General features: G+C 41.0%; 1 protein-coding gene across 1 annotated transcript in view; it reads left to right on the plus strand.

The window, feature by feature from the left end:
- The window catches only part of synrg (synergin, gamma), a gene marked incomplete at its 5' end in the record, with an annotated part of 34,586 nt that overhangs the window by 2,668 nt on the left and 19,253 nt on the right, over nt 1-12,665 (plus strand). The window contains 13 exons of the mRNA XM_079225358.1: nt 1,867-1,907; nt 2,911-3,071; nt 3,405-3,538; nt 4,626-4,731; nt 4,824-4,935; nt 5,495-5,899; nt 6,730-7,008; nt 8,167-8,247; nt 8,426-8,622; nt 9,024-9,281; nt 9,371-9,510; nt 11,559-11,683; nt 12,104-12,166. Coding sequence (XP_079081484.1) covers nt 1,867-1,907; nt 2,911-3,071; nt 3,405-3,538; nt 4,626-4,731; nt 4,824-4,935; nt 5,495-5,899; nt 6,730-7,008; nt 8,167-8,247; nt 8,426-8,622; nt 9,024-9,281; nt 9,371-9,510; nt 11,559-11,683; nt 12,104-12,166 — 2,102 coding nt within the window. The remainder of the gene's footprint in view (nt 1-1,866; nt 1,908-2,910; nt 3,072-3,404; nt 3,539-4,625; nt 4,732-4,823; nt 4,936-5,494; nt 5,900-6,729; nt 7,009-8,166; nt 8,248-8,425; nt 8,623-9,023; nt 9,282-9,370; nt 9,511-11,558; nt 11,684-12,103; nt 12,167-12,665) is intronic.

Below are 12,665 nucleotides of genomic sequence, written 5' to 3' on the forward strand. Positions count from 1 at the left end.
CTACTCTCTGTTGAAAATGTCACCCCCTTTATTTAATCCTCCAGTTTTTTGTTGGCCAAATGGGGGCAGCAGTAAAGAGCTGTAAGGACAATACCTATTGCCATATTATCAGTTATAAAGTTGACTTCTTAGCATGCAGTTGCCTGTTTACACAGAGCAGACATGAAGCATTTTGAATAGTGTTTTTTAATCCACCTGATGAATGGAAGACCAACATTGACCTCTTGTGAGTCTCCACTAACTCCTGAGGAAAATATCTGGCTCCTCAGCTGCTCCATGATGTCACTATATGCACCATCTCAGTGCTAACGGTGTCTGTCTGCTGGTGGATAATAGCCTATTTGTAGTGTTTTCATCACTACAATACATCTCTTTCACAAAACACATTATTTTTTTATTATATAGCAGCTTTAAAGTGTATTTATTAACTTGATATTACTTCTGTATAATTACATTTTGCGTGTAGAATAGAGCTTGATTGATCAAAGATTTTTTTGGGATTTGATTATTTTATTGTGTAGGGATGTAGTACAAATTAAAAAAGTGTGTTGGTACCAGCTTCTCAAATGTGTGTATGTGCTGCTCTTCTCTGTTTAATATCACGATACATTTAGTATTTTTGTATTGTTGGTCCGAGAAAACAAGTGATGCAAACACATTAACGGACCATTTTTCACTTTTTGTGGCAGTTTGTAGACTAAATGGATTCATTGAAATACAATCATTAGTTGTAGCCTAAGTGTACAGTTTTTAACACTTCACTTTCATATTTTACAAAAGTACATTTTTCATGTAGAAGTGAAACGCAGGTCTAAATTATTCCTTATTTGCCACAGGGAGTTGGTAATTGCTTTGGCCAATGCTTGCACTGTCTGATGAGTTCCCTGCCTCTCTTTTGTTAGCACAGTTGTGTTGCTACTAAAGTTATCAGTATGATAATGTCACCCATTGGATTAGTGATGTTCAAATTCAGCTTGGAGTCCGTCCGGGACACGAAGGTCTTGCTGGCTCTTTCTCTTGTTTGTCTCTGCATCATCAACTTCAGCCTGAAGAACTTGGTTGTAATAAGTTATTTGACAAATAGCCGAAGGCCTGTGTGGGTTGGCTCTCCAGAGTAGTGACTTGGCCGACTTGTAGAAACTTCCTCTGATTGTTTCTTAAAGGCCGGATTCTCAGCACAGACCCAGTGAGTCCAAGTCACCTGTGGAAATGAAACTGCATCAATTGTTCTGCCTTTTGGGTATTAATGTTGAAATTGTAAAGGATCAGTGAGTAAAAATTCCTCCTGGTCTTTGTGCATGAACTAGTTTGTGGAACAAATGCTCATCGCTGATCAATGAATGCCAACAGCAAACCAATCAGATGTTGTACTTGTAGTGAAAGCAGCTTTTATGGTGGAATTAAGACTTTGCATTCAGATATGGTCCCACTCTAATGTAATGTCAAAATTTTGAAAAGCAATCAAGGCTTTCATTTATTATTTAGTTGTGTCAAATGCATACGTACCCTCTTAATTTGTTGCCACCAACAAGTACAGTACAAGCAGGCATTTGCCCAATGGAACCACATCCAATTAAATTATTTGAAGTGGAGGTTGCATTGTTTGTTGACCTTAAGCAATCCCCATATTTAGTCAAATACGGTTTGATGATATCGATGGCTAGCTTTGAATGTATTGTTTTACAGCACAAATAACAATCACAATATAGAAATGCAGTGATTTTGATTTATACTTTGCATTGTTCAAAGCTGCAGGCGATGTGATGAATGTTTCGAGCTCACCTACAAGTGTTATCTGTAGGTTTCTTGACTTATGCCTAAATTTGAATCTCATAGCCTGCCATTCTGTTTATTTTCTCCCGATAGTTTCATGTATCCTGTTGGAGGGGGCATGGGACCGCCACAAGGTGAGTCATTCTGCAGTCAATATATAATATTAGGTCTTTTCTTTCAAGCAGACTTTTGGAAAATATGTTTCATTATCAAAAGCTGGTAATTAAATGGGAAGCTTTGTCTCCCAGAATTTTAATCTGATCAGTGACATACGATTTAGCATTTTAAAGGTGACCTGTTGATCATTTTGCACACTATATATCAATATATTTGGATTTAAAAAAAAATATACTTGTGAAATAGGTCACTTCAGTTTATTGTGATATATCTATATAATTCATTAGACTTCATATTAGTCTTTCCTGGTAACAATTGGGCTTTGCCCCTTAAAATCACCAGAAGAGCTTGGACAGAATTAAATAACAGCAAGGATTCAGCCCATCAGAAAGCCTTCATACCTTTGTTACCTGTGCCCAGAGTAGTGCATTGTGGGCCACATATGTACTATCATTTAGCTGTGCGTGCATTTTTATATCTAGGTTCTTGACTTTGCCATAACACTCCTGATAAACCATCCACACACCACTGGGACAAGCATCTCTCAGGGGCCATTACATACTCCCATTAGCAATGTCATTTTAGACTAAGTACATTGTGTGTAGCCACCTAAACAAGCAACTTATTCAGCCCGTTTGAGCCGTAAAATAGGGAATCTTCTAGAGTCTCCAGTCGGAGCTGGCGGCACAGTTCTGGCTGTCAGCTCACACAGCATCTGTGAAAACAAACACAGACACTTTCCTATGTTTTTCTTTTTGCTTTCTCCTCTTGTTTTGCTCTGAGCTGTCACTGTAGTCACCAGAAAAATAGATTTGTTTGTTGCTGAGCCTGTGTCTTTTTCCAGCTATCTAGGAAATTGATTTGCAATACTGAATCATGTCCAGTCTCAAGAGGCTCTTGTTTTTCTCCGTGTAGTTTAAATTTGGCATATTCATGCTTTAAATAGTAATTAAAGACACTATTCTTTGCCATGTGTGCAGTATATTACAACAATGTTTGTGTGTATGTGTGTTTCTGCAGGCATGGTACCCATGCAGCAACAACAACAACAGCAACAACAACAACAACAGCAGCAGCAACAGCAGGGCTTCCCTATGGTTCCAGTCATGCAACCGAACATGCAGGGCATGATGGGAATGAACTTTGGGGGACAGATGCCCGCAGGAGCTATGTCTATGCAGGTGAGCTTCTTCTTGATTCTGTGTTTGTCTATTTGTTTGTTGTCAAAAGTAAAATTGTCCTTCTAATGTTTCCTTAAAGATTTAGTCTGCATCTGTCGTGTTTTTAACAAACTTGCTAATGTTTGCTTCCATTTACGAATGCATACTGAAACCCTGATGTGTTGATTTAACTGATTTCCTTCACGTTGATGCCTGGACATAAGAGCTTATCTTATTCTGAATGGCAATGCTTTCCCTCGGTGTGAGTATTTAATATCATGTGCAAGAGTGTGACAAGGCCTCATGCTAATGGTTGTCTGAGATGCTGACTGTGTTATTTGTTGTATCTCACAGGGTGGGATGGCTATTGGTATGCAGACCCCTGGGATGCAGTTCTTGGGTCAGCAACAGTTTATGGCTATGAGACCTGCTGGACCCCAATACATGCCCAATGCGGACATGCACAAACAAATGGCTGAGGAGCACCAGTAAGACATTTTTACATTAATGTCGTGGTTCTTGTTTGTGTTTATTTGTTTGTGTGTAAGCATGAATGCTCACATCTGAATAGCCAACTGAGTAACTAACACACTACATTGTTAAATAGATGGAGCATGAGAGGCTGGAATCACTGTTTTGTTCCCTAACCCCTCAACCCCTTTTAATATGGATTATTTTTTTCAAGATTTTTTTTCATTGGAGGAGTGTTATACTTGTGCTCATGTGCATCCTTGGAGTTTGACTATATCCTAATTCAAAGAGACTGTAAGGAACTTTTGGCTGGTTAGGAAAGTCTCTAAACCATAATGCTGATGCCTCTATATGGCATTTAAAAGTGAACCACCAGCGGGATGATTTGCTATTTATATATAATTATTCCTAATGCCTGTTAATTAGTGCCACCGGGTCAGATTCTGTGCGATGTTTGCTGCTGGTGGGACCACCAGTTCAACATAGAATGAAACTTATTTGTAGTATTTTTTATTTAAGATGCTGATCATAGTACACATTATACCTGCTGATGTTAGCATTTAGCTCAAGGCTCTGCTATGCCCATCTACTGCCTTGAAGAGCCGCTCGCATTGCTGTCAACTCTTAATCTTGTTAAATGGTTTCCCCGAACTAAAACTTTACTAACCTCGCCGCCGTCCCTGTCTCATGAACGCGATGTCTCAGGAACGCCTTGACGCCAACTTTGCCACAAACATCCTCTTGGACTCAATAATTCAGTGGCTAATTATGACAATTTCACATAAAAGTAAAATTTGATAGGATGATAAAGTAATTACATTTTGGACAGACAAGGGTGTAAACTGCAACTTGACTGATTTCGCGGAAGCATACGACGAGAGGCAGTAATTAAATCTACTTTTAAAATATGATGATGTGGCCCACTGAACAGACAAGCGCTCCCTGTCCGCATATGACACCATGGTCTTCTGGTTCTGGAGGCAGTCGCTTCAGATCAGCTCTGTTTTTGAGCAAGTTCTTTTGAATCATTAGTCTTTTACCAACCCATTCAAGGATATTATTTTGTTGGCTCTCCATATAATGTCTCCTCTTCATGTCTTTTAGAAAACGCCTGGGGCAGCAGCAGAAGATGCTGGAAGAGGACAGGAAAAGAAGACAATTTGAGGAGCAGAAACAGAAGCTGAGGCTGCTCAGCAGTGTCAAACCCAAGGTGAGTGTCTCTCCTGCTCATTTTGCTATTCTTATGGCATGTCGACTGCTGATCTTTGTAACCTTCTTGATCCCCTATTATTGCACACTCAGACAGCTGAAAAGAGCCGCGATGATGCTTTGGAGGCAATCAAAGGCAACCTGGATGGCTTCAGCAGAGACGCTAAGATGTACCCTAATCCATCATCACAGACCAAGAAGCCAGGTACTTCACCCCAAGGATTTTATCTGTAATCTCTGAAATTTTGTTCCTGTTGTTTCTCTATCAGGAGATCTGTTCTGAGTTGGAATGCCTTATCTAAGAATAATAGCTGGATTAGAGGCAGGTCAGCATGATGACTGCTCAGCTGGCAGCCAGGCGAACCAAAACCCTGTCAGAGTGTACGACAAAGAGGCTGATTCTGGATCACATGTCTTTTATCACATTATTTTTTTCAGTCGCTCACATCTGTACAGCTCTGAGTCTATTGTCATGAGAGATTTCCCTCACTAAAACTTCCTGAGCAAAATTGTAGTTATGCATTTAACAAACAGCCTAAAGTATTATTACAGCTGACGTTCTCAACCCGAAAAGCATTTTATGGAATCTAAGTATTAATTAAATGTTGCATGTCAAGATTTTGGTTGAATTTGCAGTTCTACAATTTCTGGATTTGCACAATACAGTCTTTATCTCACTCTTGGAATGTCCAGCCCATAATTCATACTCCATTGCAGTGTGTGTCATGTGTTGTGCCATCATCATTATTTCTTCATTTTTACAGACTCATCGCCACCACATCCTTCTGTCCCCACACGCTCCCTCCCCCCAGCTTTGTCCGAAGACAATGATGAGTTTAGTGACTTTCATGGGCCTGTAGACGCCCCTGCCTCCTTCCCTCCGCCCTCCTCCACTTCCTCCGCATCTGGCTTCTCCTCTCAGGTCCTTGACCCCGTGACAGGTTTCTCCCCGGACGATGACGAGTTTAGTGACTTTGTTCAGGGTCCTCCAAATGCGTTCCCTCCCGCCAACTTCCACCTCTCCTCTCAGGCCCAAGTCCAACCTTCATCCCCTTCCCTGAAGGCAGGATTGTCCTCTTCCTCTTCCCTACCTCAGTCCCTTCCTGCCTCTGTGTCCATTTCCACTGTCACCCAACACTCTGCTGTCAACAACAGCTCTACATTTCAAGGTAACTGTCTTTTTGCTTTATTGACACCTCCCCGCCCCTCCTCGTAGTATATACTCAACCATATACATTTTGAATGAATCTGGATGGATTTTTTTATTTTATTGCTGATGCTGACTATTTTCACCGGCACGTCTGGGTTTTGCGTTGGCCTTGGCCTGTGTTATAGCGTGAGCGCATGCAGCTAGCACAGCAGGTGGCCTGGCCTTATGACCTAAACAGCTACCAGACACTACAAACTAGGCAAACAAGGACGCAGCATCAATAAGAAACTGACCTTGCTTCGTCACTAGAAAAAGATAATTTTTCTCAGTAGGTTTTAACCATAGAGTAGCTGAATCCATCATTGATACTAAATCTGTTTGTGGTTCGATAGAAGGCTGTCATCACACTCATGTGTCATCTGCCGTCTAATCTCCCAAATGAGCAGCTGCTCTGTGACAGCTCTCAGTCTCTAGACTATGAACGACAGGACAGAGCGATCGCCTCACGTCCAGAGAAATGCAACAGCAACCCTCCATCGAGTGTCATCCCCCAGTCCTCTGACCTAGTTGTTTAGCATCTGAAATTAACAGTTTAGATATCCTCTGGCTAGCATCGCTTGCCTCTGACAAATAAGACTGTTTCAATATATTTTAGGATTTCTTTTTCAGATTATGTAGAATCAATTGCAGGTTGGATATGATGCTAGAAAAATGTTCATGGTAGAAATACATGATTGATACTGTATATTAATTTTGTAATTGAATACAACTTCAACTGCTTTGTATAGCCAGTGTGTGTGTGTGTGTGTGTGTGTTATCAAGAAACCTGTTCCTCATTCACCCCTCTAGGCCCGTCCCTGGATGAGAAGCTATTCTCCTCATGCGATTTTACTGCTGATAAGACGGCACAGGTTAGCTTTAAATCCAAGCCGATTTTGGCTGTAATGGGTCCTGGAACTAAAGTTTCAACCCAGTTTCACCCCAGTGCTAAATCAAGGAACTGGGCTGCGGGCCCTGCAGACTTGAGTTCGGTCTTCATCGCAGAAAAGCTACCTGAGGTCCCGGTGTCGGCACCCAGCGTCCCCCCATCAGCTGTTGACTCGTCTCCTCAAACCAGTAGTAACCGTGGTGAGAGATGTGCCTGTTTATTAGTCTTCATAGCTTCTTCTCTACCTTGTTTTGCTGCACACAATCAAGGCAGTACTTTTCTTTTTTCCCTTGGAAAATATTTCCACTCTTTCTAACAAACAAAAAATGATTCTGTACCTCTGGGTCATAATTGGTTTATACGAGATTCTGGGCTAGTCTCTATACTAGTGTAGCCTATGTGCTCTGAAATAATATTCTGCTGATATTTTTCTTCGCCTCTTGGATCAAATGGAGTGGCGGTGTCTTTGAGGTATCCTCCCTGGTGTCCTTACAACTGCTCTCAAGCCAAGTCTCTGCTCTTATATCTGCCAATTTCATACCTCTGTCACCTCCAGACCAAATCTTGTTAGAGGGGCTACTCATGTTGGCGCTCTCTGCACACGTTGTGGAAATGGACTGTGTCTGTTGTGGTGCTGAGGTGACTCAATAAGCTGCTGTTTGTTCCCTCGCTATGTAACACCTTCTCAGAGAACCACCTCTGGCGCATGCTGACTGCTACGGTTTAACAGGGATGCGCATGGATTGGCAGGCGCCACTGATGCCCAAACATAAGCCGAGGCTGATTGTGCATGCCACTTGGCTACTCCTTTCTGCTTTCATTGGTTTGTCTGTGTCCGTCTGTTCCATGTCATCAAGGGAAATACAGAGGCTATTCTTGGAGACCTCGGCGATTTGTAATAAGATTTGTTTAATTGCCCACTGATGGCTAATGGGATTATTATGTGCAAAGCATCTGCCTGAGTAAACAGATGTTTTGTAGACTCAATAAAATGTCTTGTACTGTCTTGGACTGAAAAGTCGCCCTAGAAAAAAAAGGTTTATCTTTTTGCAGATGTTTTTAATTTTTTTATTTAAATGTCAGCAGTTAAATTAGATTTTTAGTTATTTTTTCTTACAAGGCAGTTTCCTCTGTCTGCCCATCTTGAAGCAAGACATGTCTGACGGGGCAAGACTCGTGTGAATCAGTGCAGGAGAGCATAACATTATGCAGTCTTCCAGACATCAGATGTATGATTTATTTTATTTTTGTGGCGTGGCAAATCGTATGCCTGGGCAAGTTTTTTTTGCTATAACTACTAAGTGTGTGTGTGTGTGTGTGTGTGTGTGTGTGTGTGTGTGTGTGTGTGTGTGTGACAGCAGGTGTTGGCGTGTACCCACAACAAGAGCACATTCAGCCCATGCTGCCAGCCTGGATTTACAATGACAGCCTCATCCCAGGTAAACATTTCCTCATGTCCAGTATAATGTTTCAGACATTCATATTGGATGCTGTTTTTTGTATAAAGGAAGAACACTATACATCTCTGTTATGATTGAGATTTGAGAGAATTTAAGTAGTTTACCTCTCCATTTCTAGCATGCATGAATATTGTCCTTTCTTTTTGTCTTTCCTCAGAAATGTTCAAAAAGGTTCTTGAATTCACCATGACTCCAGCAGGGATAGACACAGCCAATCTCTACCCTATACTAATGTCATCAGGACTTCCCAGGGAAGCACTGGGGCAAATCTGGGCGACAGCCAACCGCACAACACCTGGCATGCTGACCAAAGAGGAACTCTACACTGTACTTGCACTAATTGGTGTGGCGCAGGTAAACACTGGAGTCATGACAAATTATCCCCTTAGAACGGCTTCACTAATCATCATGCATGGCTCCCACAGAGCCTCGCCATCAAGTCCACACTATAACTTTATTAAAGGATACATTATAATGTATCCTTTAATAATCCCCTTGGGGAAATTCTTCTCTGCATTTGACCCATCCTTGGTAAGGGAGGAGTGGGCTGACCTGGGGAGGTAGGGCTTCAGTGTCTTGCTCAGGGACACGTCAACATGTGAACTATGGGGGATCAAACCGACTACCTTGTGGTTACGGGACGACCACTCACCCCCCGAGCTACAGCCGCTTTAGTCAGAACATCATTTATTTCATGAATGTTTCCACATTAGCTTCCCTCATCAGTTCCTTAAAATCTGTTTCCTCTGTTTCAGAGTGGTCTCCCAGCAATGAATGTGGAAATTCTCAGTCAGTTCCCTTCTCCACCTGTGCCCAACCTGCCGGCCCTGGCTATGGCCATGGCCTCCGTCAGGCCCCAGCATCAACATCAGCAGCCCATGATGACCAAGCCCCCGGTCTCTATGTCCATGGCCATGCCCACATCAGCACCACCAGTTATGAGCATGACAACCGCAACGCAGGCTCAAGCACCCACAAACACTAACTTCATAGCCAGTTTCCCTCCTGCACAGGTAACAAGACCTTAAGTTGCCTTAAGTTCTGCATTATCCATTAGTTGATCATAATTCACACCTTACTCACTAACATGTTGTTGGCTCAGGGGCCCAAAGCTGATGACGATGACTTCCAGGATTTCCAGGAGGCTCCAAAGGCAGGAGCAGGAGACCTGTCCTTCACTGAGTTCCAGGGGGAGTCGGGTGGAAGTTTCCCCACCACCCTTGCATCGCAGCACCAAAAAAGGTAATGGCTGTGAGTGCATTGGACATGCAAAAAGCAGATTTTAATTTGAGCTTACTTAATTGTCTTGGTCAAAGTTGTAGTTGGTGATTTTCACCATCTGATATGATCCTGATGCTGACTTTACATTACAAGAAATGCATTTCCAGTTCCAGTGTTATTTCTTACATCTCTTTGCACTCTCACTAGTTCTACTTTTCTCAGGAAAATATGTCATTGTTTGTAGTGATGAGGGTCTAATATTCAGCCCTCGTTGGTTATTTATAGCTGAGCTATTCTACATAATATTTTTGCCTTCAATCGTTTATCTGGGAAACCATACCGTCAGGCACTGTCTTAATATCTTGCAATAACCTCTCTAGAATAGCAATGAGTTTGAGTCTTTTAATTAATTATTTTCAATGGACAGTAGATATAAGGCTCATTTCTTTATATTACTTTCCAAGCTCGTGCTGGGAGACTGTCTTTCTACGGAGAGGAAGCTGAAAAGTAATTATCCGTTTAAAAGACAAAAAGATAGCAGAACTTATCTTGCATCTATGTAGCCTAGGAGTTTTCTAATTTCTCCTATTTCTCCCCTGAAAACATGCACTCTGTTTCAACAATATAAGAAGAAATCCCCACTGTCTGACATTGTTTTCTAATTAATGAGAAGCTGTTGGTTTGCTAGTCTGAACTGGCAGGAATAACTTACTGTCAGATGTGATGCAGAGGAAGGGCTTTGAGGAAACTAATAGTTGCTGGAAAGTGAGCTTAATGATTTTTCAGTAAAGCTTGATTCTAGTATGTTCATTTATTTTGTTTATTTTATTTTGCACAATTCAAACAATAAAACAAAAAAATCATAACAGAAAATGAATACCAGTGCAGGAAGAGACAAAAAGCCAACTGGGCTTATTTGAAGCCTCCACCTATATAATATTTAAAATTTTACAAAATTACAAACATAAATTGAAATATGCATAAGATAGACAACAAAAGAAGAGAAAGAAAAATAATGTAATTATGTCGCGTGTGCGCGTCATGTATGTCATCTGATCAACTACACTTTCAATGAAAGCAAGATTTGTATACCTGTACAGCTTTGTTTTTGAATGTCACAGAGGCATCAGAACATAACACAAAGGGCCATCGTATATATACATGTTTATTTTCGTTATGGAAAGGGTAATGCACATTAATTAACATGAGCACTTGAGTTCATCATTCAGATGTCCCAGCTCTACCGATGAAGGCAATTTTCCTCTGTAGTCTATGACTTGTTGGCATTTAAACAACACATGCAAGAACACATAATAAGCACCAACAAAACTCATACAGTTATCACAGATAAAAGCACATAGACACAGACAATTAGTAAAACAATGACATAACATAAATACAAATGTACTGAAACAATATTTGCTTAAAAGGAAAGTTTGACAGGTTTGGGAAACATTCTTATTTACTTACTGGTGGTGAAAATGTCAAACTGTTTCTTTTTAAATTCAACTTATTCAAATTCAACTTGATACTAGGTACAGGTAGTAAAAAAAGATAAACTTCATAAAAGCAATCAAAGCACAATTGTGAATACTGCAACAGAGCTGTTTTTATTCAGCTGAATGCCATTTGGCATGAACACAACTTTAGAGAGGCCCAGTAAGCTGTGCCCAAGTTAGAAGAGCATTGTTTAAAAAAAACATCACAGATGTTTAATTAGTCAAAAATGTTTTTCTTAAAATCCGAACTGCATTATGGCCAACATTAACAGAGTGCAGTGATAATTGGACAAAACTCCAATTAAAACTAACAGCCACTCACAATTATGAATGTCGACGAATACTCATATGACCTTTGTAGCACCCTTTTTTATGTGGGATTATAGATAAAATTGCCCACGATGTCCATCATCACCACCATAATGGTTTGTTCTACATTGTATGAGAACACTTTTAAAAACCACTCACTCACTACATTTTACAGCCTGTTTATCAGTTTATGGGGATTAAACTCCTCTAACGAACCTCACTCATTCTGATGTCTGACTATAACTATTGTGTCTCCTGCAGTGCGTCTGCCATGCTGACGCCAGTGTCTGGCTCTTCGTCCGCCTCCGTCTCGTCCTCTGATAAGTACGCTGTTTTCAAGCAGCTGTCTGTGGAGCAGCCTGCAGAGCCGACACCCACTGCCTCAGGTACCTTCGCTAGTTTACTGCGAGTGGATGGTATGTTACGAATCACTGTCTGCTCTCCAGGAAACGCTCCAGTCAGTTGACTGGGAAGAAAAGATGGAGCAGATTAGGAAGGAAGAAATATAATCTTCAGATGGGATACCAATTTAGCAACATAGATAATGTCTCATCTCTCATATGGGTTTCCACACATTTCACCATGGCACAGCTGAGGAATAGCGCGGACACTATTTCTCAAGATTCTAATATATTATTCTTTTTTATCCACCTCCATGTAGCGTTTTATTACTTCTGAAATAATATTGATCCCCGAAAGTTTCCTAGTGCAATTTCAGTCTTGGACATTATTTCCAATTAGGACACCTTCAGTTTATGGACATTGTTTTTATTTTGACCCATTTTTCTTTATTTGTTCTGATCCAGATCTTGGGGACAAATACAGTGTATTCAGACAGCTTGAGCCACCTGCTGACAAGAAACCAGTCGGTAAGAAACTCAGCCACACTTTCTTAAACATTCAAGTCTCCTTCTGTTTCTAAAAAACAAGTTTCTTAAAAATAAATTTCTGGTTATTCCTAAGAATAGATCCTTTGCCCTCTTTGCCAAATAAAAAAAGAGGACCTCTTGGGCTCTGATATGGTCTCTCGTGTGAAATTCCCCCTAATTAAACATTGTATCATGACTTGGGTAAAGTTGTTTGGGCGCTACAATGCCATATTTTAATGCCATTTTTTGTTGCACTATATCTTGTTTTGCAAGCCTGCAGTGTTGATACCAGTGTGTTTCCCATCCCTGTTTCATTAGAACAGTTTCCGATGGGGACAGCTCTTACAACTCCAGTAAGTCATGCTTTGCAGTGACCTTTCCTTGGCATTGTCAGGCTCCATCTCCTTAATGAGCCCATTAGTTATCTCTTTTCCACCCTGGACCAGCAGTGTGAACAGATTCTCTGTTTCCATCCATGCATATATTATACAGCAGTGGA

This window comes from Taurulus bubalis, assembly GCF_910589615.1.
Source record: "Taurulus bubalis genome assembly, chromosome: 10".
NCBI lineage: Eukaryota > Metazoa > Chordata > Actinopteri > Perciformes > Cottidae > Taurulus > Taurulus bubalis.